This window comes from Cololabis saira, chromosome 10 (assembly GCF_033807715.1).
Source record: "Cololabis saira isolate AMF1-May2022 chromosome 10, fColSai1.1, whole genome shotgun sequence".
Classification (NCBI taxonomy): Eukaryota; Metazoa; Chordata; class Actinopteri; order Beloniformes; family Belonidae; genus Cololabis; species Cololabis saira.
Window position 1 is genome coordinate 29,425,777 of NC_084596.1, and position 23,043 is coordinate 29,448,819.

The 23,043-nt window shown below is 40.6% G+C and overlaps 1 protein-coding gene across 13 annotated transcripts in view; it reads right to left on the reverse strand.

Annotated features, from left to right (window-relative positions):
- obscnb (obscurin, cytoskeletal calmodulin and titin-interacting RhoGEF b) overlaps positions 1 to 23,043 on the reverse strand; it is a 68,430-nt gene that overhangs the window by 27,179 nt on the left and 18,208 nt on the right. For 8 of the 13 annotated variants that reach the window (XM_061732393.1, XM_061732392.1, XM_061732395.1 and 5 more), the window contains 17 exons: positions 22,644 to 22,913; positions 22,285 to 22,551; positions 21,886 to 22,152; positions 21,479 to 21,745; positions 21,127 to 21,396; positions 20,765 to 21,034; positions 20,410 to 20,676; positions 13,539 to 13,613; positions 11,288 to 11,362; positions 10,652 to 10,747; positions 9,723 to 9,797; positions 7,969 to 8,064; positions 7,042 to 7,116; positions 5,481 to 5,576; positions 4,406 to 4,480; positions 4,096 to 4,191; positions 3,497 to 3,568 (listed from right to left, as the gene is read on the reverse strand). In XM_061732393.1, the coding sequence (XP_061588377.1) occupies positions 3,497 to 3,568; positions 4,096 to 4,191; positions 4,406 to 4,480; positions 5,481 to 5,576; positions 7,042 to 7,116; positions 7,969 to 8,064; positions 9,723 to 9,797; positions 10,652 to 10,747; positions 11,288 to 11,362; positions 13,539 to 13,613; positions 20,410 to 20,676; positions 20,765 to 21,034; positions 21,127 to 21,396; positions 21,479 to 21,745; positions 21,886 to 22,152; positions 22,285 to 22,551; positions 22,644 to 22,913 (2,709 nt within the window). Of the gene's footprint in view, positions 1 to 283; positions 551 to 791; positions 1,059 to 3,496; positions 3,569 to 4,095; positions 4,192 to 4,405; positions 4,481 to 5,480; positions 5,577 to 7,041; positions 7,117 to 7,968; positions 8,065 to 9,722; positions 9,798 to 10,651; positions 10,748 to 11,287; positions 11,363 to 13,538; positions 13,614 to 20,409; positions 20,677 to 20,764; positions 21,035 to 21,126; positions 21,397 to 21,478; positions 21,746 to 21,885; positions 22,153 to 22,284; positions 22,552 to 22,643; positions 22,914 to 23,043 lie in introns of all 13 variants that reach the window. The other 5 variants (XM_061732394.1, XM_061732388.1, XM_061732390.1 and 2 more) reach the window with 4 other exon arrangements.

The window sequence follows — 23,043 nt, forward strand, 5'->3', positions numbered from 1 at the left end:
AAGTGAAGAAAAAGTGTTTATTTGTGTGAAGGGACAAGTGCATTTGGTGAGATGAGTGATACAACTTATTGGCAAGAGCCTGGCGATGCTTTGAAAACAGTGGAATGTTAGGTTGAATGCAGTCGAAAAAACAAACTTCCAAAAGACTTTTAGATGAAAGATCGACACACTTCATGCTCAAGAGTTTGTGAGAAGGTAATCAACGAGACAAAATGACGTGAGACGTGAAGGTGGGACTCCAAAGGATGCATCATTAGAAAAATCTTCAGTAAAGACGTCCTACCCTTCACGGTGAGGATAGCGGAAGTCTTCTGGTAGCCCGTATCACAGGAGTATTCTCCTGAGTCAGCTCCCTGCAATTTATAGATGACAAGCTCCACTACAGTCCCTTCCCGTTTCAGATGGTACTTGCAACTGGTTGCCAGCACCCTGCCACCGCACCTCCAGACCACATCGGCTCCCGGCTTTGTGGTCTCACAACGAAAACTAGCACTCTCTCCAGCCTGTATTTCAAGGTTCTGAAGCTGGGTTTTGAAAAGGACAGGCTTGGCTGCAAAAATTGAGAAATAGGGAAATCATTTTTTTAAACCTGAAGCACAAATATATGTAATTAGCCCATACACTCGCCATTTACCCACATAAAACAAATGTATAAGTGAAGGTGACATTTTTAGCAAGAAAAGTAGAAATCTTGTTGCACACGCCTAAAACTCTTCTGACATTTAACCCTATGACTGAGCCACTTCTTAATAGCCACTGCAACATATAAGTCAAGTAATTTAACTGCATACCATTCACAGCTAACTGTGCCGTAGTCTGATGGTCACCGGCATCGCATGTGTACATCCCAGAATCCTCCGGCTCAACGTCGTGTATTATTAGTGTTGCCAGTTGTCCTATTTGCTTGATTTCATATTTGGCACAAGGACAAAGACCGAGTTGTCCTCTCCTCCACTCCAAAGGAAACCCAGGTTTAGAAAGCTCACAGTGTAATGTGACACTGTCTCCCTCCACCACAGTCTGGCTTTCCAATTCTTTAGTGAAAAGAACTGCGAGGGCTGAAGAACAAAAGGCAAATAAAGAGTTAACTATGAAAAAAGAATAGAAATCATTAATGATGGCGAAGTGAAGATAAAAAATAACCAAATGAAATACAAGAAGGGGGCAAAATGAGATTGATGGTCTAAATCCCATGATGAACTTAGCGCGTCCTCTCAACCGCACCATTCCCTTCATGTGTCACCCAAAGTCAACTTATTCTTATCGTCATCTCTATTAGGATTCTGTTATGAAGAGGATTTATCCAGCTTTAAGGGGGAACTGACATCGTAATGACTTGAGGAACAGCAAAGAAGAGTAGTCCTTTCTCCAGTGTTTTTCCGGAGACTGCAGCTGGGAAAGGTCTCCATGTTTTTACATCATGCAGGGATGGAAAAAACTTCTTCAATGGCGGCAAACAGTCGCCAACAACAACACAAACAGATGCAACAGTGGTGCTGTCTTCAAGAGGGGACCGAGCAGACTGTAGCTCTGGATTGACCTTAGATGATGCTTCAATCTTCACAAGATGACACATCTCCTGTAAGTCTTTTGTGAAGTGTGTACTCCCGTCTGCAGTCATCTACTGCGTGGCAGCATCAAAGCTGTTGCCTTAAAAAAAAATGGATCGAACTGATAAAGAATGCTGGCTCTGGAGCCTCTGAGACTTCAGAACAACATAAGGGACAACAAAGAGTATCTTCTTCACAATACAGTGATTCAACATGAGTGTGTTCAGCCAGAGGAATCTTCATATCCAATGCAACACAAGCCAAACCGCGACAGGTGATCCTACCTGCCCACAGCTAGAACAATCCATAAAAAACTCTATGAAGAAACCAAACATAGACACTTACTGCAACAAATGATTTCCCTTCGGAGATTAATAAAGTATTTTCAATTTGTAATGAACTAAACTGAACACATCGCAACATGTTATCTACAGACTCAACAGCCATAAATATTGCATATTGCAAGGACCATTGACTAAATACATAATCTGTATTAGAAAGAAGCTCTTAGATAACTGTTGTCATTACCTACAATACTGAAAATGAACTGTATTACGGAAATCATAAACTCTGGACACATAAAGACAGTCAGCATTGAAACAGCTAAGAAGAAAAATCTTCATAATGCATCACTTTTACGGCCTGAGAAAAACCAAAACCAAATTTAGACCATTTCACACAACAGACAACAGAGCTCAATACCAGTCTGGAAGTGAACAAAAAGCAGCACACAACCAGATTCAGCTATGCTCAGTTTTTATGTTTAGACCTTAAAATGATGAAAAAGAAAACATACAGTATAAGAACAACTCCGAACATGGTGTCGGCAGAGTTTTATAAAGTATAATATATTTTATGAGACCACACAAAAAATAGTCACATATTTCAGTGACTCATTGTTCTCATTCAAAGCATGTTGCACTACTAGTTCTTTTGACATTGAATAGGGATTATGTAATTTACTAAATTATACATTCAATCAATTCACACCTTTTGTGACCCATGAGAAGAAAAAAAAATGAGATGCTCCATAGGGATCAATCCCTACCCTGCCAAGTTTAAACAGTCTCAAGAACACAATGTAACAGGAAAACACCCGAAATCACAGCAAGAATAACAGGAGAACTGTAGGATAGCTTTTTCCTCAAAATAAAATCACTTAATCACACATTTGCTTATTGAAGGCCTTGAATGTGATTGCATTGTTTTACATCCATGATAGCTACTATTATGTAATTGGAATGAGAGAGTACAGAGGTTAGTAGGAACCTGAACTCGACTCAGTACAACCCGACGTCCTTCAGCTTTAGTTCAGTCTTATAAAATCCATTTATTCGTTTATCACATAGAGTTGTGGAGAGCAGAAGGCAGCCCCGACTGATACTGGGCAAAAGGCAGTTTACAGGTAAGACTTACCTGTAAACTGCCCCACAGACCAGGTACAGCCAAACACAACAAAAATAATCTGGAATTCCTGCGTACCCTCTACGAGCTCTTTGGTCCCAAACTTCGGAGTATTTTGTTTGTGTTTATTTTGAAAAAGTCTAACCTCAACCAATCCCACATGCGATTTAGGAAACAGTAGCCAGTCGTAGTCAAGTACACATCATCACAAAAGACATCCAAAGTATCTGCATGTTCTCATAACCTATTGTGTGATGAAGTACATTAAAGCCGATGTTACTCAGAGAGACTACCGTATTTTGGGAGAAACACAGTTGAGCCTTTTTGTAACACAAACTTAATATAAATATCAGTTAATTTAATAATAGACTTAATGAAAATCCCAAAGACAATCAAAAGTCCAATTTGTTACTAATATCTGGACATATTACAACAAGTAATAGAAGTCAAAGAACGTTTGAGGGTGGGAAGGCAAGGGCCGAGTGAATGTGACAGTGAAGTGTACTGTACAGCCAACACGCAGAGAATCAATCGAGAGCTACCTTGCTCTTGCTCTTTAGTCCCTTGGCTCTGGTTATCTTCCTTGACAGCTGTTCCAGTGACTGTCTTTTCAGCTGGGACAAAACACATCATTACCCTCACAATCTTACAGAGATTACACAATGACCTGAAGACAACAGTCGGAGACCAATAAAAATGACGAACAATTCATCATAATGCCCCTGACGAACAAGAAGCAAGTACCACCATTTAAGCGTAACCAATTAAGCGGGAAGCAAAAAACAATCAAAGCCTCTTCCAGATTTCAGAAATCAATTATCCCACACAGAGCGACAGTCTAAATTAGTACAAGAGTACCATATAACATAAGACCTTTTTCATATTCAACACATACTTGACCAAAACAACAACAGAGAATAAAGCACAAACAGAAAAACACAACTACGTTCTTTATACAGTTCAGCTATTTAACACAGAGTATAATGCCGGACAGACGCGACAAGCCAAACAAAACTGCCATCTCCTTGCATATTTTCGAGTTCTGCAGTTGCGTTTTCTTTGTAAGCCCAATGCAACATGTTGACAACAGTGACAGATCTCATGGTATCCAAGAAACATATGCAAACACGTGCCACATTACCTTCACCTCCCAATCCAAGCTCTCTCGAATCTTTCTGTATCTCTTGTTTGAGAAGCTGCTGTTTCGGTGCTTCTCCAGTAGTTGGCAGCGTCACAGCTATAATAGTTAAAAGCAGTTACAATTTGGCACAGGAAATCAGCAGGAGCAAGTCTTACTCAAGTATCATGAAGAGAAAGCCTCAACTGATCACTATGTCACAAATAAGCCTTTATGTAGCAAAATGTCCCAGACACAACAGAAATACATAAAAGTATAGACTTAAACTGAAGCTTGCTAGTTTTTTCCCCTTACTACAAACACACAACCCTACCTTCCACAGGTTCAGTTATCTCTTGCTGCTTCTGAACTTCTGTAGCTGCTTTGAAAGAAGACTCACCCATCTTGACTGAAACAGGAATACAATTTTGATAGAGGAATGTTGTTTTACACATTATTGTAATACCACTAATATTGCCATACCCATTCAAAGTGCAGCTTCAAGTGTACGCTTATGACATAAAGCACGAATAATCATTCCACATGAAAGATAAGGACAACACCCAACGACAGCTTCTTTTCAAACTATTAGCATGACAGTAGTATAGCGGACACAAATACAAGGGGTTCTTTTTTTTCTTTTCTTTTTGTTGTTTTTTGTAACTGAGCTGGATATGTTGAATATAAAGCAAAATAGCACCAGGGACACAAATGCTGATCCTACTGCCAGACAGGGGAGCTTTCGATACAAGACACAGCAGAACCACCTAAGACTAAAGACCAAATCTGGTAACTAAATACACAACCAAATGAGTACATGCATGGGAAAGAATAGAAAACCCTTTTTTAACCTTTAAGGATTTACATATCTGGACAAAAAAAGTTATTTGGCCAATACCAATGGTAAAAATAGTTAATTACAACCTCGGATGTAAAACAATAAATGCCATTTTAGATTATGTTATTATCCAAAATACAGAATTAGGGAGGGTACACTATATGTACAGATGATAAACTGCAGAAAGATGCTGTTAATGAAATATACTTTCATTAACAGCATTAACAGAGCAACTTGTTGGTCATAAGCTTCAATCCAACACAGAGCAGCCTCTGAAACAGTACAACAGTGCCATACCGCACAAGACCTTTATCATGTTCAACACACAAGACAAAGTGTGAAAAAATACATGGAACAGATTATGTGCAACAAGACACACCTAACAAAACAACATCTTTGAAATAGTTTAGCCATTTAACATAGAGCATATTGCCAGACAGACACTAAAGCCAAACTAAACTGCCATTTTCCTGCATATTTTTCAGTCCCGTCATCATGTGTTTTATACAAGCCCAAAAATAACATGGCGACAACATTGACAGATCTCACATGCAAACACGTGCCACATTACCTTCACCTCCATATCCAAGCTCTCTCGAATCTTTCTGTATCTCTTGTTTGAGAAGCTGCTGTTTCGGTGCTTCTCCAGTAGTTGGCAGCGTCACAGCTATAATAGTTAAAAGCAGTTACAATTTGGCACAGGAAATCAGCAGGAGCAAGTCTTACTCAAGTATCATCAAGAGAAAAACTCAACTGATCACTATGTCACTGTAAAAAAATTAAGTCTTTAAGCAGAAAAATGTCCCAGAGATAACAGAAATCCACAAATGTATAGGCTTAAACTAAAGCTTGATTGTTTCATGTCCAAACCATCTCAGTCTGGCCTCTTTGACTTTCTCTCTAAAACATCCAATATGTTCTGTCCCTCTGAAATACTCAATCCTGATCTTATCTGTCCTCTTTACTCCCAAGGAAAACTTTAATATTTTACCATCTACTGTTTCCAACTCGGCCTCCTATCTTTTCCTCAGTTCCACACTCCCCAAACCACACAACTGGTCTCACCTCCATCTCATACTGTACACCTTCCCTTTTAATCTTGCTGATACTCTTTTATCACACATCACCCTGTACACTTTTCTCCACAACTTCCTATGTGCTTGCACACTTCTTCACCTCTTTTGAGCACTCTAAATTTCTATGGACTGTTGATCCTAAGTACATGAAGTCCTTTACCTTCTTTATGTCAGCTCCCTGTAGCCTCACCATTCTACCTGGTCCCTCTCATTCACATGCATGTATTCTCTCTTGGTGTGGCTAACCACCATTCCTCCCCATTCCAGGGCATACCTCCACCTGTCAAGATTTTCCTCCATCCTCAACAATTGGAGCTTAACCAGCGAATTTCAGGAGCAGGACCACGCCTCAACCACGCCTCTTCCGGTCATACCTTCAAATACTAACCTAAACCTCAGTTCCTCTTCGCTCTCGTTCTCTGCACCCCTCCCCCCACCCCTTTTCTCTTCTCCTTCTTCCCTCTCTTTCTCTACCTCATAGATTCCTAGGGGGTTCGTCGTTGCCCGGGCGCTGCGGCGGATTCCCTACCAGCTTCCCCACAACGCATCCACCGATCCATAGATCATCATTGTCATTGTCATCGTCATCGCCATTATCATCACCATCGTCATCATCATCGCCATCATCTTCGTATCAATAAATCATTTAAACGTATCCTGTTTATGGCGTGGTCCTTGCTAGTGAATACTGTGATACTGTATAAACCTATTTATGGTTAACATAAAGTTTATTAACATTTTACATAAAGTTAATAACTTTTCTTTTAGGTTGACTATTTTACACCAGTCCAGGGACAGCAGATGCAAAATAGCCTTTTTGGCTAATTCTGGCATATTTTACATTTGTTTAAATGTATTATTAATGTGCATTGTCCCTGATAACTAAACCTTTAAATAAATAAACAAGTCTGAAAACCAATCATTAGCCCTAATGGAGTAATAATGTTTCATGTTCTCAATGGCTTGATATTATTTTAATTCTGGCTTATCATTTTAACAAAATTATCTGGTGATTATGTTTTTCAATTGTTAAATGAGCTGAACAAACAATCCTACCTTCGACAGTTTCAATTATCTCCTGCCTCTTATCAACATCTTTAGTAGTTTTGGAAGTAGAATCCACCATCTTGACTGAAATAGAAATGCAATTTTGATTTCAAAATATCATGTAAGTGTTGTAACGACATTGCCATACCCATTCAAACAGCAGCATCAAGCCGACAATTATGACATAAATCACAAATAATTATTCCTCATGAAAGATGCAAGCATCACTCAAAAAGAGCTTGTTCTCATTTTGCATATACTGCCCTATAGCACTGAAGATCTACACTTGAATCCTCCTGTAACAAAATAGGCTTAAAGTTCATGTCTAAACACGTTTGGTAAATTAAAAAAAAACATTACATTTCAAAGAAAAAGGAAATGTTCCTTCAACAGTAAGGATGCATATCAGCATATAAAAAGTTACCTGGCCAATACCAATGTTAAAAATAAGTAACTACAATACTATGAACAATAATAAATTACATTTCGGATCATGTTATTATCCGCTTGAAAAACAAAATACAGAATAAAGGAGGGGAAGTAGAGATTGGAAGTTGCAATAAGACGCTGTTATTGACATATACTCTCATTAACAGCATTAACAGAGCAACTTGTTGATTATAAGCCTCAATCCAACACAGAGCACCATCTGAAACAGCCCAACATTGCCATATAGCACAAGACCTTTTCAAAGTTCAACAAACAAGTAGAGACAAACTGTTGAAACAAATAGATAAAGCAGTATTTGCAACATAATACACCTAACAAAACAACAACAAAGAATAGAGCACACAAGACGACAACAACTACATTTATGAAATATTTGAGCTATTTAACATAGAGGACACCGCCACACAGACACTAAAGGCAAACCAAACTGCCATTACCCTGATCTCATGGTATCCAACAAACACATGCAAACATGTGCCACATTACCTTCACCTCCCAATCCAAGCTCTCTCGAATCTTTCTGTATCTCTTGTTTGAGAAGCTGCTGTTTCGGTGCTTCTCCAGTAGTTGGCAGCGTCACAGCTATAATAGTTAAAAGCAGTTACAATTTGGCACAGGAAATCAGCAGGAGCAAGTCTTACTCAAGTATCATGAAGAGAAAAACTCAACTGATCACTATGCCACTGTAAAAAAGCCTTTAAGCAGAAAAATGTCCCAGAGATAACAGAAATCCACAAATGTATAGGCTTAAACTAAAGCTTGATTGTTTCATGTCCGAACCATCTCAGTCTGGCCTCTTTGACTTTCTCTCTAAAACATCCAATATGTTCTGTCCCTCTGACATACTCAATCCTGATCTTATCTGTCCTCTTTACTCCCAAGGAAAACCTTAATATTTTACCATCTGCTGTTTCCAACTCGGCCTCCTATCTTTTCCTCAGTTCCACACTCCCCAAACCACACGAGCTGGTCTCATCACCATCTCATACTGTACACCTTCCCTTTTAATCTTGCTGATAATCTTTTATCACACATCACCCTGTACACTTTTCTCCACAACTCCCTATGTGCTTGCACACTTCTTCACCTCTTTTCAGCACTCTAAATTTCTATGGACTGTTGATCCTAAGTACATGAAGTCCTTTACCTTCTTTATGTCAGCTCCCTGTAGCCTCACTATTCTACCTGGTCCCTCTCATTCACATGCATGTATTCTCTCTTGGTGTGGCTAACCACCATTCCTCCCCATTCCAGGGCATACCTCCACCTGTCAAGATTTTCCTCCACCTGATTCCGGCTCAAACAACAGATCACAATGATATATGCAAACATCATAGTCCATGCAGATTCCTATCCAACCTCATCTGTCTGCTTGTCCATCACTATAGCAAAAAGAGGCTCAGAACTGATACAAAGACTACAAAGGCCCCGGTCCCCCCTCTCCCCCGTCTACCAAGACTGCCCCCCCATCCCACTCTACGTTACATTAACGTAAATATTCCAATCCTGTAACTTTTGCACAGACTCATATCCGGCACTTTACAAACCTCATTGTACATTTCTGTCTATACTTTTTACCTATCCTAAGTTCCTAAGTCACTTTTGTACAGACTCACCCGGCACTTTAAAACCTCATTTTGTACATTTCTGGTCTACATTTTATTTTATTGTTTATACTTTTTATTGTTTATAAATTTTATTTTATCTCTTATATATTTGTTTTTATAATTGTATTGTGTTGCACCAATCACCATAACAAATTCCTCGTGTGAAAACTTGGCAATAAACCCTTTTCTGATTTCTGATTTCTGAAGACACAATGTGGCTTCCTCTGAACTTCTCTCTACTTCTCCATTAACATCCTCAACAATACTGTGATACTGTATAAACCTATTTATGGTTAACATAAAGTTTATTAACGTTTTACATAAAGTTAATAACTTTTCTTTTAGGTTGACTATTTTACACCAGTCCAGGGACAGCAGATGCAAAATAGCCTTTTTGGCTAATTCTGGCATATTTTACATTTGTTTAAATGTATTATTAATGTGCATTGTCCTTAATAACTAAACCTTTAAATAAATACACAAGTCTCGAAACCAATCATTAGCCCTAATGGAGTAATAATGTTTCATGTTCTCAATGGCTTGATATTATTTTAATTCTGGCTTATCATTTTAACAAAATTATCTGCTGATTATGTTCTTCAATTGTTAAATGAGCTGAACAAACAATCCTACCTTCGACAGTTTCAATTATCTCCTGCCTCTTATCAACATCTTTAGTAGTTTTGGAAGTAGAATCCACCATCTTGACTGAAATAGAAATGCAATTTTGATTTCAAAATATCATGTAAGTAGTGTTGTAACGACATTGCCATACCCATTCAAACAGCAGCTTCAAGCCGACAATTATGACATAAATCACAAATAATTATTCCTCATGAAAGATGCAAGCATCACTCAAAAAGAGCTTGTTCTCATTTTGCATATACTGCACTATAGCACTGAAGATCTACACTTGAATCCTCCTGTAACAAAATAGGCTTAAAGTTCACGTGTAAACACGTTTGGTAAATTTAAAAAAAAAACATTTCAAAGAAAAAGGAAATGTTCCTTCAACAGTAAGGATGCATATCAGCATATAAAAAGTTACCTGGCCAATACCAATGTTAAAAATAAGTAACTATAATCTACTATGAACAATAATAAATTACATTTCGGATCATGTTATTATCTGCTTGAAAAACTAAATACAGAATAAAGGAGGGGAAGTAGAGATTGGAAGTTGCAATAAGACGCTGTTATTGACATATACTCTCATTAACAGCATTAACAGAGCCACTTGTTGATTATAAGCCTCAATCCAACACAGAGCACCATCTGAAACAGCACAACGTTGCCATATAGCACAAGACCTTTTCAATGTTTAACACACAAGTAGAGACAAACTGTTGAAACAAATAGATAAAGCAGTATTTGCAACATAATACACCTACCAAAACAACAACAAAGAATAGAGCACACAAGACGACAACAACTACATTTATGAAATATTTGAGCTATTTAACATAGAGGACACCGCCACACAGACACTAAAGGCAAACCAAACTGCCATTACCCTGATCTCACAGTATCCAACAAACACATGCAAACATGTGCCACATTACCTTCACCTCCCAATCCAAGCTCTCTCCAATCTTTCTGAATATCTTGTGTGAGAAGCTGCTGTTTCGGTGCTTCTCCAGTAGTTGGCAGCGTCACAGCTATAATAGTTAAAAGCAGTTACAATTTGGCACAGGAAATCACCAGGAGCAAGTCTTACTCAAGTATCATGAAGAGAAAAACTCAGCTGATGGGTATGTCACCGTAAGAAAATGAATGCTCTTTCCAATAAAATGTCCCATAGAAAAAAGAAATATACAAATATTTAAAACTAACCTCTTCTTTAAATGCACAAGTGTAAAAATTGAATACACAACTTAATATAAATTGTTCAAGCCAAAAATAAAAGTTTTGGTACACACATGTATTGCCTGAAAACAACTAGACACAATATATTGCAATAAAAACCAGCTAATAAGCAGTAGTTCCTCTGAATACCAGTCAGGAGCTTTAATGAAGTCGTAATGTTTCAAGTTCTCAACAGCTTTATGTCATATTATTGTACTAGAGTTAACGTTGTTATAAGATGGTTTTGACATGTCTGAAATGAATTAATTAATTAATTTTGGCTTTTTCATTTTATCATAATTCTTCATTTACAAAGTTCTTCATTGTAGAATGAGCTGAACAAACAACCCTACCTTCCACAGTTTCAATTATCTCCTGCCTCTTCTCCACATCTTTAGCAGCTTTGGAAAGAGAATCACCCATCTTGACTGAAATGGAAATCCCATTTTGATCAAAACTATTTGAAATATAATTTAAGTATTATTGTAATAACGCTAACATTTCCATACTCATTCAAAATGTGGCTTCAAGCCTGCCCTCATCAGATGAAGCACAAATACGGTAATAATTTCACAGAAAAGATGTGAACTTCAACCAACAGGAGCTTATTCCTATTTTTAAACCATTAACATGACACTTATATAAATTACACAAAAACCTTTTTTTCCAGTGTAAAATCAGCCTCTTTAGAAATAAGCCTAATATTCCTAAATCTCTAACTCTGCCTGTGGGGTGAGAAAAAGTTTAATGATTAGAATTATTAAAACCAGCTAACCAGCTTTTACTTTCTTAGAAATGAGTTTCTGCAGCGTTCGACTGAGCGAGTTGTGTTGTAAAACTGCAATATAGTGCCGAGGACAAATCCTACTGCAAGACAGGAACTGTTTTTGACACAGGACACAGCAGAAGCACCTAAGACTACAGACTAAATCTAGTTACTTAAATAAATAAAAAATGAAATAGATACATGCAAAAAAATAGGAAAAACATATTTCAAGGATTCACATATCAGGACATAAAAAGTTACTGGGCCAATACAGATATTCAAAATAGGTAACTACAATCTCAGATGAACAACAATGACATTTCAGATAATGACATTATTCAATGTCAGTTTCCAACATACAGAAGCAGGGAGGGTAAGAAGTAATGGGAAAGGTGCTATGAATGAAATGTACCTTATTGAATTATCAATAGCAAATATGACCACTTTTGGTAATAAAGCAGAATTTGGGGCATTTTGCTGGTCTCCAGCATGCAGGTCTTGAATGGATGAAAGATATCTGTAACCTTCTTAGATATTCTGATTTTCATTAACATGGGAGATGTCATGAGGCCATTTCAAGACAGTTTAGAGTGGTCATACCAACAGGGTCACCCCAACCACAGATAGTGGAATGCTCAAAAAAAGCTCAAATCGGTGCGTCCGAAATGCCATACTAAAAAGTATATACTAAAAAGTATACTTAAGTTCGGCACACTTTTGAGTAAATATCAGTAGTGTGCATTCATTCGGACGTACTATTAAGAGCGCAGCACACAGCAGCGTTGCAGCATCGCTCCGCTATTTCCCATTTATCCTGGCCGAAACAAGATTACATTATATAATATTATTATATACGAATATTATAATATTATTATATAATAAAATTATCATACTTAATATTATACTTCCATACATATACGTATCACTTAGCAAGCTAGTGTCCATCAATCCACACTAATACATTTCTCTGGAATGAGTATGGATAGAGCATACTATTGAGTACGTTCTAATGTTTCGGACGCACTAAAAAATCTCGCATACTCATTTTGCATACTCATTAGGGTGGAAGTATGCAATTTCAGACGCAGCCAATGAGCCCAATCTCAGATTTTTAACTGGTCAGAATGTTGAAAGTTTATGTTCATAGTAGAACAATTGAAAGGTTGCAGGTATGGTTTATCCTAAAGGGTTGCCAGGAGACACCCTCTTCTCTCCAACTCCAACGAGGAGATTAAGGTTTCCAGATTTGCAGCTGAACAAACTGCATTTTTCCTGGAACAATATCTTGTATCTTGTGTGCTGTAAATCTAACACAGCACACAAACATCTTATACGTCTTGTCAAGCAACGTGGTAGAAAAAAGGATCAAGTGTTCCAATGGCCCAGTAATATCACAAACATAAACTAAAATACATCCAAATCTCAATGAACTGCAAACCTCAATGAACCTTGCTTCAAGTTATGCTGCTAAAGATAGTTCAAAAAGCTATTGAAGTACTCACACTGCTTCTGCATGTTCATTGTTTTCACAAACCATTTCGACTTTTTTTGTTTACTCAGTAACGACACAGTGTAATATGATGTTATGTTTATCTAAAGTTTTAGACGCCTATCTTTTGACTTGGTAAGGACCTATGTCCTGATATATAAAATCTAAATGCCATAAGATGTACTTTCTTTCTTCTATTATAAATTGACTACAACTCTATCTTAAACTCCATGGACAACAAGGTACAAGCATGACCTAAGGGAGGACGTCACATAACAAACACGAAGGCCATTACCAAAACAAACGGAGCACATTAAGATGAAAATGACCCTTGGTCATCTCCTCATACCTTCTATTTTTTCTTGGGTCTCCTGCCTCTTGGATTCTGATTTTGATGCTGCAGGAGGACCCGATACCTTCCCAACTGAGATTAAATAATATACATCACATTTACTGTAACAACTCACTTACTTTTATCAACTGAAAAACGAAATATTCACTTAAAAAAAATTTGAAAAGCAGATTACAGAATAACTATGCACCAATAAAACGTATCTGTCCCAGTACAACATGACTGAGGGTCAGTTGCAAAGTCCAAGGCCAACACAACCACCAAGAAAGACAAGAATATCACAAACATAAAACCTATAATCAGAAAAAGTTGGGACAATTTGAATACTTAAACTCAAACTTGAGTTTAGTTTAAATCTAATTTTTCTGCAGACAGTATTAACCCAAGATATCTTGTGTCTTTTTGTGTTAATTTCATTTCTGTATATACATGATTTTTTTATACGTTTTGATCTACAACACATTTCTAAAAAAGTTGAGACTATAAAGCTTTTGCTTCATTGTTACGTTGCCATTCCCTCTAACAAAGTCTGAAGGGAGTTCTGGCATTGAGGATAGCAATAAATGAAGCTTTTCAGTCATCATTCTGCCCTTTTCTTCAAACACGTATTAACGGTGCATATCTCTGTGTTTCCATATTTCATTTCAAAACATGTGGACAGGCCAGAACTGCAGGGAGGCCCTCCAGTAGCCATGTCCTCTTCCTCCTCTGCCAGGCCTTTGTAGTCTTGACAGAATGTGTTTTTTTTGGGGTTTTTTTAAACGCATGCCAAAGGAAGAGATATCACCTCTGAGGCACATTATATTTCTCTGAAATCTCAATGTGCTTTTCTTGATTGAAACTGCCATCAAAGGAGTGTAAATGAGTTTTATTATGGGCTGATACTAATCCAGACAAACACAGAGGCCGGCATTTGGCTGTTGATGATAACAGTCTAAATGATCTATTTCGTCTTTAGTCCGGAGTACATAGCGCTGATATGGCAATACATATTTTGAAGAATGATGGTTTTTGGTAAATTGTTATCTGAGGAATCTGAGATCCTGGATGTTTGAGTCTTAGCCCTTTACACACAGATACTCGTCCAGATTCCTTGAGTCATGAATTATATTATGCACTATGTAAAGGGAAATATCACTATCCATTTCATCCATCCATCCATCCATTATCTATACCCGCTTTATCCTTTGCAGGGTCACGGGGGTCTGTTGGAGCCTATCTAATTACAGGCAAGAGGCATGGGTTCACCCTGGACAGGTCGCCAGTCTATCGCAGACTATCCATTTAAATTTGTCCTTATTTTATTTTTTTTTACTAGTCTTCTGTTGTATTTGGTGACAAAGTGGAGACCCTCCGCCTTTCCATAATTCTTGCTAGACTCAGCCATAAGACTCAGTTTTTTTTAACCATCATTGGGGGCACGGTGGCGCAGCTGGCAGTGCAGCCGTCTCACAGCAAGAAGGTCCAGTCCTGGGCTACACATGCCCCCTCTGGCCAGCCGAGGAGCCAGATGGGGAGGGGAGGATCCGGCCGGAATAACGTGATCCTTCCACGCGCTACGTCCGGCCAGAGAAACCCCATCCTGTCTGGTGAAAAGATGCGGCCTGCTCACTCCTCAGGTTAAGGAGACCTGAGCTCAGTGCAGGGCCCTCCCGGGGTTGGTAGCGGGAGCAATGCCCAGGACTGTCACTTAGGTAGGAGCACAGGGTGATAAAATGGGGAAAAAAAATCAGGATAAAAACATTTAAAAAAAAACAAAAAAACTATTGAAATGGCATAATGGTTACCACTGTCTGCAGGAAAATGAAGACTAACAATCCCTGATGGTTTTTTTTTTTGGTTTTTTTTTTGTTTCCTAATTTTCATTTTCCACATCATCAAAGCTTTTTATGATTTGGATATGCAAGTGCAACATGTGAGTTCAGATAACATGCCATGGATGACAAGAGTCCTTTGTTAGTGTTTTCAAACCCAAGAAGTGATGCCAAATCTCCCAGAGGGAGTAAGAAATGTCACTTTCTCAAAACAGAGCTTAAGAAAGAACAGTAATCCAAGCAAATTACTTCAGCCTGTTTAACCACTACAGAGAAAGAAGCATCTTGTACATTAGATGTGGGACACACACACACACACACACACACACACACACACACACACGCATGAAAACAACATTTCATGAACCAGAAGAACACAAACAAAATATAAGACATGTAGCATAAATAAATACACAAGCTATAGCACAAATGTGAGAATGCAGGAACAACACGACATTGCAAAAGCAGTTAACAAATCTCCTACCCTTGATCTTGAGTGTGGCTGAGGTCTTCTGGTCTCCACACACACAGCTGTAGTCTCCACTGTCTTCTGGGACCACCTTGTTGATCAGGAGCTCACTGACCGAGGCCTTCTGCTTCATCTGGTACTTCTCTCCAGACTTCAGGGTCTCTGCTCCCTTCTTCCACTCCACTGGGACTCCAGGTTTGGAGAGTTCACACTTCAGAGTAATATCAGCTCCCTCTTCAGCTTCCTGGGTCTCCAACTTGTGTTTGAAGGTTACTGGCTTGGCTGGGTGTTTATTGATTGATAAACCATCAGTGGCATGCCATGACATAAGCAAAAGATTTTTTTTTATAATTGTTTAAAGGTATACTCCGTGATGTTGGAGAGCTAGCAAGATTTGAAAGTGGCACCTCCTCTAAGCCCCACTCCCTCCTCCCCCTCCCGTCAGTGCTCCGTCCAAAGCCACGCCCCCACAAACTTTGGGGAACGCGCATTTGCAGGAGTCGAGTTTTCCAGGACATTTTGGACAGCACATTTTCAACAAAACTACCCCATGTCTCATTCACCTGTAAGCGAGGCCGGTTTTAGGGGGGGGGGGGGATGGGGGCAGGGGTGGGCTGTGTCCACCCAAACATGCATCCTGCCCACCCAATCAAAGTTATGGGGATCCTTTATTTTTTTATAATTTTATTTTTTTATAAATAAAAAAAATATCACAGAATATCTGTACCGTTTCTGATTGGGTGGGCACTGCGCATCATTTTTAGACACAACAATGAACGCACACCGCAAAAGTTGTGTCTCGGCGGAGGGACCCGACATCCCAGCAAAATGAGCACAGAGAAGTTCAGAACAGCACACACTGAAGGCTGATTTATGGTTCCGCGTTACACCAACGCAGAGCCTACGGCATAGGGTACGCCGTAAGGCTGATTTATGGTTCTGCGTTACACCAACGCAGAATGGTGCGCGACGCCGCGTACCCTACGCCGTAGCTACGCCGTGGCTCCAGAGCACAGCACCGCAGCGCACCGCCACCCGCACTGGCGCTCTCAGCCCTCGCCGGGATGGAGACGCCTCCATCCCCACGGACCCCCAGTATGGGGACCGTGGCAGACCCCCAGTAGCAGAAAATCTGCTCCGCAGAATCGTACTTTGGCTTTCTTTTTTTAGCCTTTTTTAGCAGGGCGAGCCGTTACATTCGACGTGACCGCCCGACCGCGAGCCGGCAGTGAAGCCGGGAGCGGCGGGGGCCCTCCGATGTCAGGCCGCGGTTGCCAGTCGGTCTGGAGGAGCGGGGGGGGGGGGTTACACTGGGACACTCTGAGCCGATGAGGACCCATGGGAAGTGGACATGGGGGCTGGAAGCAGAGTGCGCGCATGGGACAGAGGGGGGCGTGGGCGGGACTTAAAATGAAGGCATCTGATTGGTTCTTTCCCCCCTGCCAATCCTCTGGTCCTCTGACCAACCCGTGCCATTCGGTGCGCAAAAAACAGATTGGTCAGAGTTTTTACAGGATTAAAGCTGTCAGAGAGGTCGGATTTTTTTCTTTCCTTTTTCTGAACACATTATTCACTAGCTACTCTCAGGATGGAAGGACCATTTCGCCCAGTATAACAATAAATGTTTTTGAATATGATTACAGACTATACCTTTAAATATGTAATACTTCGCAAAATGTCTTGTATGAAATCTCCTCCTACCCTTGATCTTGAGTGTGGCTGAGGTCTTCTGGTCTCCACACACACAGCTGTAGTCTCCACTGTCTTCTGGGACCACCTTGTTGATCAGGAGCTCACTGACCGAGGCCTTCTGCTTCATCTGGTACTTCTCTCCAGACTTCAGGGTCTCTGCTCCCTTCTTCCACTCCACTGGGACTCCAGGTTTGGAGAGTTCACACTTCAGAGTAATATCAGCTCCCTCTTCAGCTTCCTGGGTCTCCAACTTGTGTTTGAATGTCACTGGTTGTGCTAAATTTGTATTAAGTTAGTAACCGATGGCAGGCAGTGGACATAAGACAGAAAAAAATTGACATATTTAAGCAAAATTAAAAAAAAAATGAATACATGAAAAAAGCAAGTTAAAGGAGCATGAGGCTCCTTTTAAGAAATGAGACTCTCTAGCGCCACCATTCGCCACGATGGCCGTCGGGGGTACTGCAGCCAACAGCGAAGCCGGCACGGGAGAACGCGCATGCAGCGCTATTTGACGTCACATCCGCAGGACAGCGCGGGAAAGTCGGGCCCCGAATTGCAGCACATTTTGCAGCACACAGCCTGTTCAAGGCAACGGAGAGATACACTAGAGGGCTCATTCTTTTTGGTTTGGAACGCTTCATCTGACATTATTACTAGAAAACTTAAAACGTATAAGAATTTTTTTCATAAATCCTGCCTCAATCCTGCCTCATGCTCCTTTAAATGTTTGATTGTTTTTTTTTCCTTTGAAACACAATTGACCTTTCCATACCCCTAATATTTAAGCTAGCTGAGGTCTTCTGGTCTCCACACACACAGCTGTAGTCTCCACTGTCTTCTGGGACCACCTGGCTGATCAGGAGCTCATTGACCGAGGCCTTCTGCTTCATCTGGTACTTTTCTGAAGTCTTCAGGATCTCTGCTCCTTTCTTCCACTCCACTGGGACTCCAGGTTTGGAGAGTTCACACTTCAGAGTAATATCAGCTCCCTCTTCAGCTTCCTGGGTCTCCAACTTGTGTTTGAAGGTTACTGGCTTGGCTGGGTGTTTATTGATTGATAAACCATCAGTGGCATGCCATGACATAAGGAAAAACAAGCATAGCATAAAGCGCAAAAGCAGACTGGATACAAAAGAGGGCTGGTTCCACCCTTTCCTGACAGGTAAACTCCCCAAAACATTTTGTATGGTTTAAATATGTAATACTTCGCAAAATGTCTGTATGAAATCTCCTCCTACCCTTGATCTTGAGTGTGGCTGAGGTCTTCTGGTCTCCACACACACAGCTGTAGTCTCCACTGTCTTCTGGGACCACCTGGCTGATCAGGAGCTCATTGACCGAGGCCTTCTGCTTCATCTGGTACTTCTCTCCAGACTTCAGGGTCTCTGCTCCCTTCTTCCACTCCACTGGGACTCCAGGTTTGGAGAGTTCACACTTCAGAGTAATATCAGCTCCCTCTTCAGCTTCCTGATTCTCCACCTTCTGTTTGAATGTCACTGGTTGGGCTGAGTGTTTGTTAGATGGTTAATCAATGCTGCTGTGATAACACAGGGACTCAACAACAGATGTGTTGCTATGTGTATACACATCCTAGCCTTTCTGTTTACAATTTTTAAGAAGTTACTCAAATCACATCTTTAAAAGTTCTCCTCCTACCCTTAATGTTTATGCTGGCCGAGGTCTTCTGGTCTCCACACACACAGCTGTAGTCTCCACTGTCTTCTGGGACCACCTGGCTGATCAGGAGCTCATTGACCGAGCCCTTCTGCGTCATCTGGTACTTCTCTCCAGAATTCAGGACCTGCTGTCCCTTCTTCCACTCCACTGAGACTCCAGGTTTGGAGAGCTCACAAAGCAAAACAACACTTGCTCCCTCTTCAGCACCCTGACTCTTCAGCTTCTGCACGAAGGTTGGTGGCAATGCTGAACGAACAGGTTTTCATTACAATAATAGGTGAGAAGGTCCAAAAAAAGTTGGTAACTTAAAATGCCAAATGCAGAAGAACTGAAACTCTTACAAAGTGCAGCATTGAAAAGAAAAAAATGACAAAAAAGGCACGGATCCCTACCGTTGACTTTCAAGGTGGCAGATGTCTTCTGGTCTCCACAAACACAAGCATACTCCCCACTGTCTTCAACATTCAAATTCCTAATTTGAAGTGTACAGGAGGTGGCCTTCTGCTTCAACTCATACTTCTCTCCTGGTTTAAGAACTTCAGAGCCCTTCTTCCACTGGACGTCAGCAGCAGGTTTTGATGTCTCACAGCTCAAGGTCACAGTCTCCCCTTCGTTCTTGGTCTGGTTTTTGATCTTCTCACTGAAAGTGGCTGGCAGGGCTAAAATGAAATAAATGGGGATGTGACTTGTAGAACCGGGCGTTGGTGATGGATCAGTTAGGGTCTCCCAGGTCGCCGACTAGCTCTTGAAACTCAAATGTGATTTGCAGATTTTCCTCTTGATGAAGTTTACAGAAGGGAAAAACCTACTTCTCTCATTACAATACTACAGAAATAAATCAAGGATGCAAGACAATATGCAAAAGACAATGGAGCTTGCTTAGAAACAGCCATGCACCACTTTTTAAGTCACACATATCTCATTAAAAAAAGGGATAAAAAGCAACTAAACAAAAGAAGCTGAGCATATACTGTATTTTGCAACAAATTTCCACTAGAAAATACAAGTATTTCAGTCACAGTTGTCCTCTGGTACAGTACATTTGTAAAGGCCTGAGGACTGTGCAACTTTACTAAACAAAAAGGGACGTGCATCAAATGTCCAGCAACTACAGAAAAATGGTGCCTGGTGCTCTGAGAGCAGATGGATTCAGAATAAAAATTGTATGTTTTTAAATGTTTGGCCTTACCTTCACGAATGCTAGTGTTCTCACCTTTAACAGTGACCTTCGCCATGCTCTTGGCTGTTCCAACGTCACACGTGTAGATATCGCTGTCTTCTTCCTCCAGATTTTGGATGGTGAGAGTTAAAACCCCCTCGTCCTGGGACATGACATATCGACCTCCAGCTTTGAGGTCCACGTGGCCTTTGAGCCACGTCACGTTGGATGGGGTTTGTGCCGTCTCACACTTCAAGGTCACGGAGCCCTTCTCGTCCGCTTGGCTGTCCTCCAGGGATTTAGTGAATTTATGGATTGCTTCTGTTATGAGAAAAAAAAAGAGAAAAAAATACTGTCAATAAATGTAAAGTGCAGAAATTTGAAGAAATTTGTCAGTTTTCATTTGTACCTTTTATTTCCAATTTAGCTTTAGTCGTTGCACCTCCAATAACTTCACAACTGTACTCTCCAGAGTCTTTAGCAGAGACACTGTGGATAGTGAGCGTCATGACCTTCACCTGTTGGCTGATCTCATACTTCTGGTTTGTTTTGATCACTGTCCCATCCTTAGCCCACTTGACCGTAGAACTAGCCTGTGTCACCTCACAGGTAAAAACTGCATCTTCGCCTTGAACAGCAGAGATGTGCTGAAGTCCTTGTGATACCGATGAAGCTTTTCCTGCAACCAGGAAATGATATGAAAATCGTCTTGTTATTTGAACGTAGTTGTTTGCAGTCTTAGGGCCTCATAAAACCTCATACGGAGCTTACCCTCAACTGTTAATGTTGTTTTGGAGCTCAGGTCCTTAAGTTGGAAGACCACCTCCCCAGAATCAGCAGGAGTGACGTCCTTAATCGCGAGCATGTACTTGCGTCCTTGACTGGAGATTTTAAAGCGCCCACCGTTTGTAACAGTTTGCCCGTTAACAGTCCACGAGCACTCATCTGTGCTTTCTCGAGAAAGAATGCACTCGAAACTGCATGCGTCTCCCTCATTCACCTCAGCCGATTTCAGCCATTTAGTGATTCCGACACCGATTTCTAGCACAGAAATTGTAAAAAGGGCATTACTCACATTCTTCTCTAAACAATTCAGCACATGCAAACTGGTATAGATACCCACCTCTTACAGTGACCTTTGATTTACAGACTTCTGTCCCAAGATCACAGCTGTACTCTCCAGCATCCTCTTTAGTGATATCCTTGATGATCAGTCCCAAAGACTTGGCTGTGTGAAGGAGCTCATATTTTGGTCCGGCTTTCAAAACTTTACCTTCCTTCCTCCATATTGGGGAAACCCGTGGCTTGGATGCCTCACATGCCAGAGTTATCATACCCTTCTCTTCTCCAGTGACATCATCTAATGTCTTTAGGAACACGGCACGCTTCTCTGCAGGACAGTTGAGAAAGGTAAAAGTAAAATCCCTTCAACAAATCAAGCCCTTTAACCCTGTGGACCCGGTACTATTATAAATGAGGGGTTAAGAATTAGATTAACGAAAAGAAACAACAAAGAGTGTCAGTCCTCACCTTTAACCGTGAGTGTGACAGACTCTTTCACCTTTCGCACTTGAAAGGTGATGGTCCCCCCATCCTGAGGGGCCAAGTTCTTCAGCGTGATCTTGTGGACCTTTCCATCATGTGTGATGGTGTTCACTTCATTAGTAAAAAGAACCTTGTCATTCAAAAACCACTGCGCCTCTTCATCTGCGTAGTTTATCTCACACGTGAACACTGCATCGCTGTCTTCAACAACCTCCACGTCAGCCAGGTGCTTGGTGAGCTTAATCTCACGCTCTGATTGGTAAAAACAAAACAAAAAAATACGGTAGTAGCAGTTTGAGGAACAACTAAAATATTTGATTTCTGTGATGATTAATGTTTGATGCTGTTGCAGTTTATTGTGGTATTCATAGGTGCATACTGTACCTTCAACAGCAAGTGTGCCTTTGGTCTCAGCAGGTCCTGACTTGCAGTAATATTCTCCGTTGTCTTCCTCGGCCAACCGTAGAATGGTAAGTTGGGCCCTTGTAGCATCTAGCTTCATATTGTACTTGTCTGACGGGGTCAGAGGTACCTGACCTTTGAACCAGTTAACCTCTTTGGGGGCAGCTGAGAATTTGCAGGTGAAAAGAGCGGAGCTTTTTTCCTTAGCTTTCAAGTCTTTCATAGGCTCTGCAATCTCAAGAGGGCGCTCTAGAAATACATAACAGCTTGGGATTAGGGTCAGTGACTTTATACAGATATATTACAGAAAAAGAAAAAACATTTTGAAGCCACTTTTTCACCTTTAACTGTGAGCTGAGCTGCAGATTTGCTCTTCCCAGCCGTAAACTGCACAGGTCCTGTCATCGATGCTTTGGTCTTTTTGAAAGTGAGGCGGTGCATCGTGCCTTCTTTCTCCATCTCAACATCAGCACCCTCCTGCACAGCAACTCCGTCCAAAGTCCACAGAGGGGGTTTCACCAGCTCCATACTGATTTCCACTTCGAAAACAGCTGCAAAGGGCTCTGTAACCTCTACTGATCTTAGATCCCGCACTATGCTAATGGACTGCTCTGCAGGGATCATAAAAAAGGAAAAACAAACATTTAGCTGGAAGTCAGTGCTTGGTTTCATACAATTAAAAAATTGGTTATCACATGAAATAGTTTATACACACACCACACTGATAATGCTATCAAATAT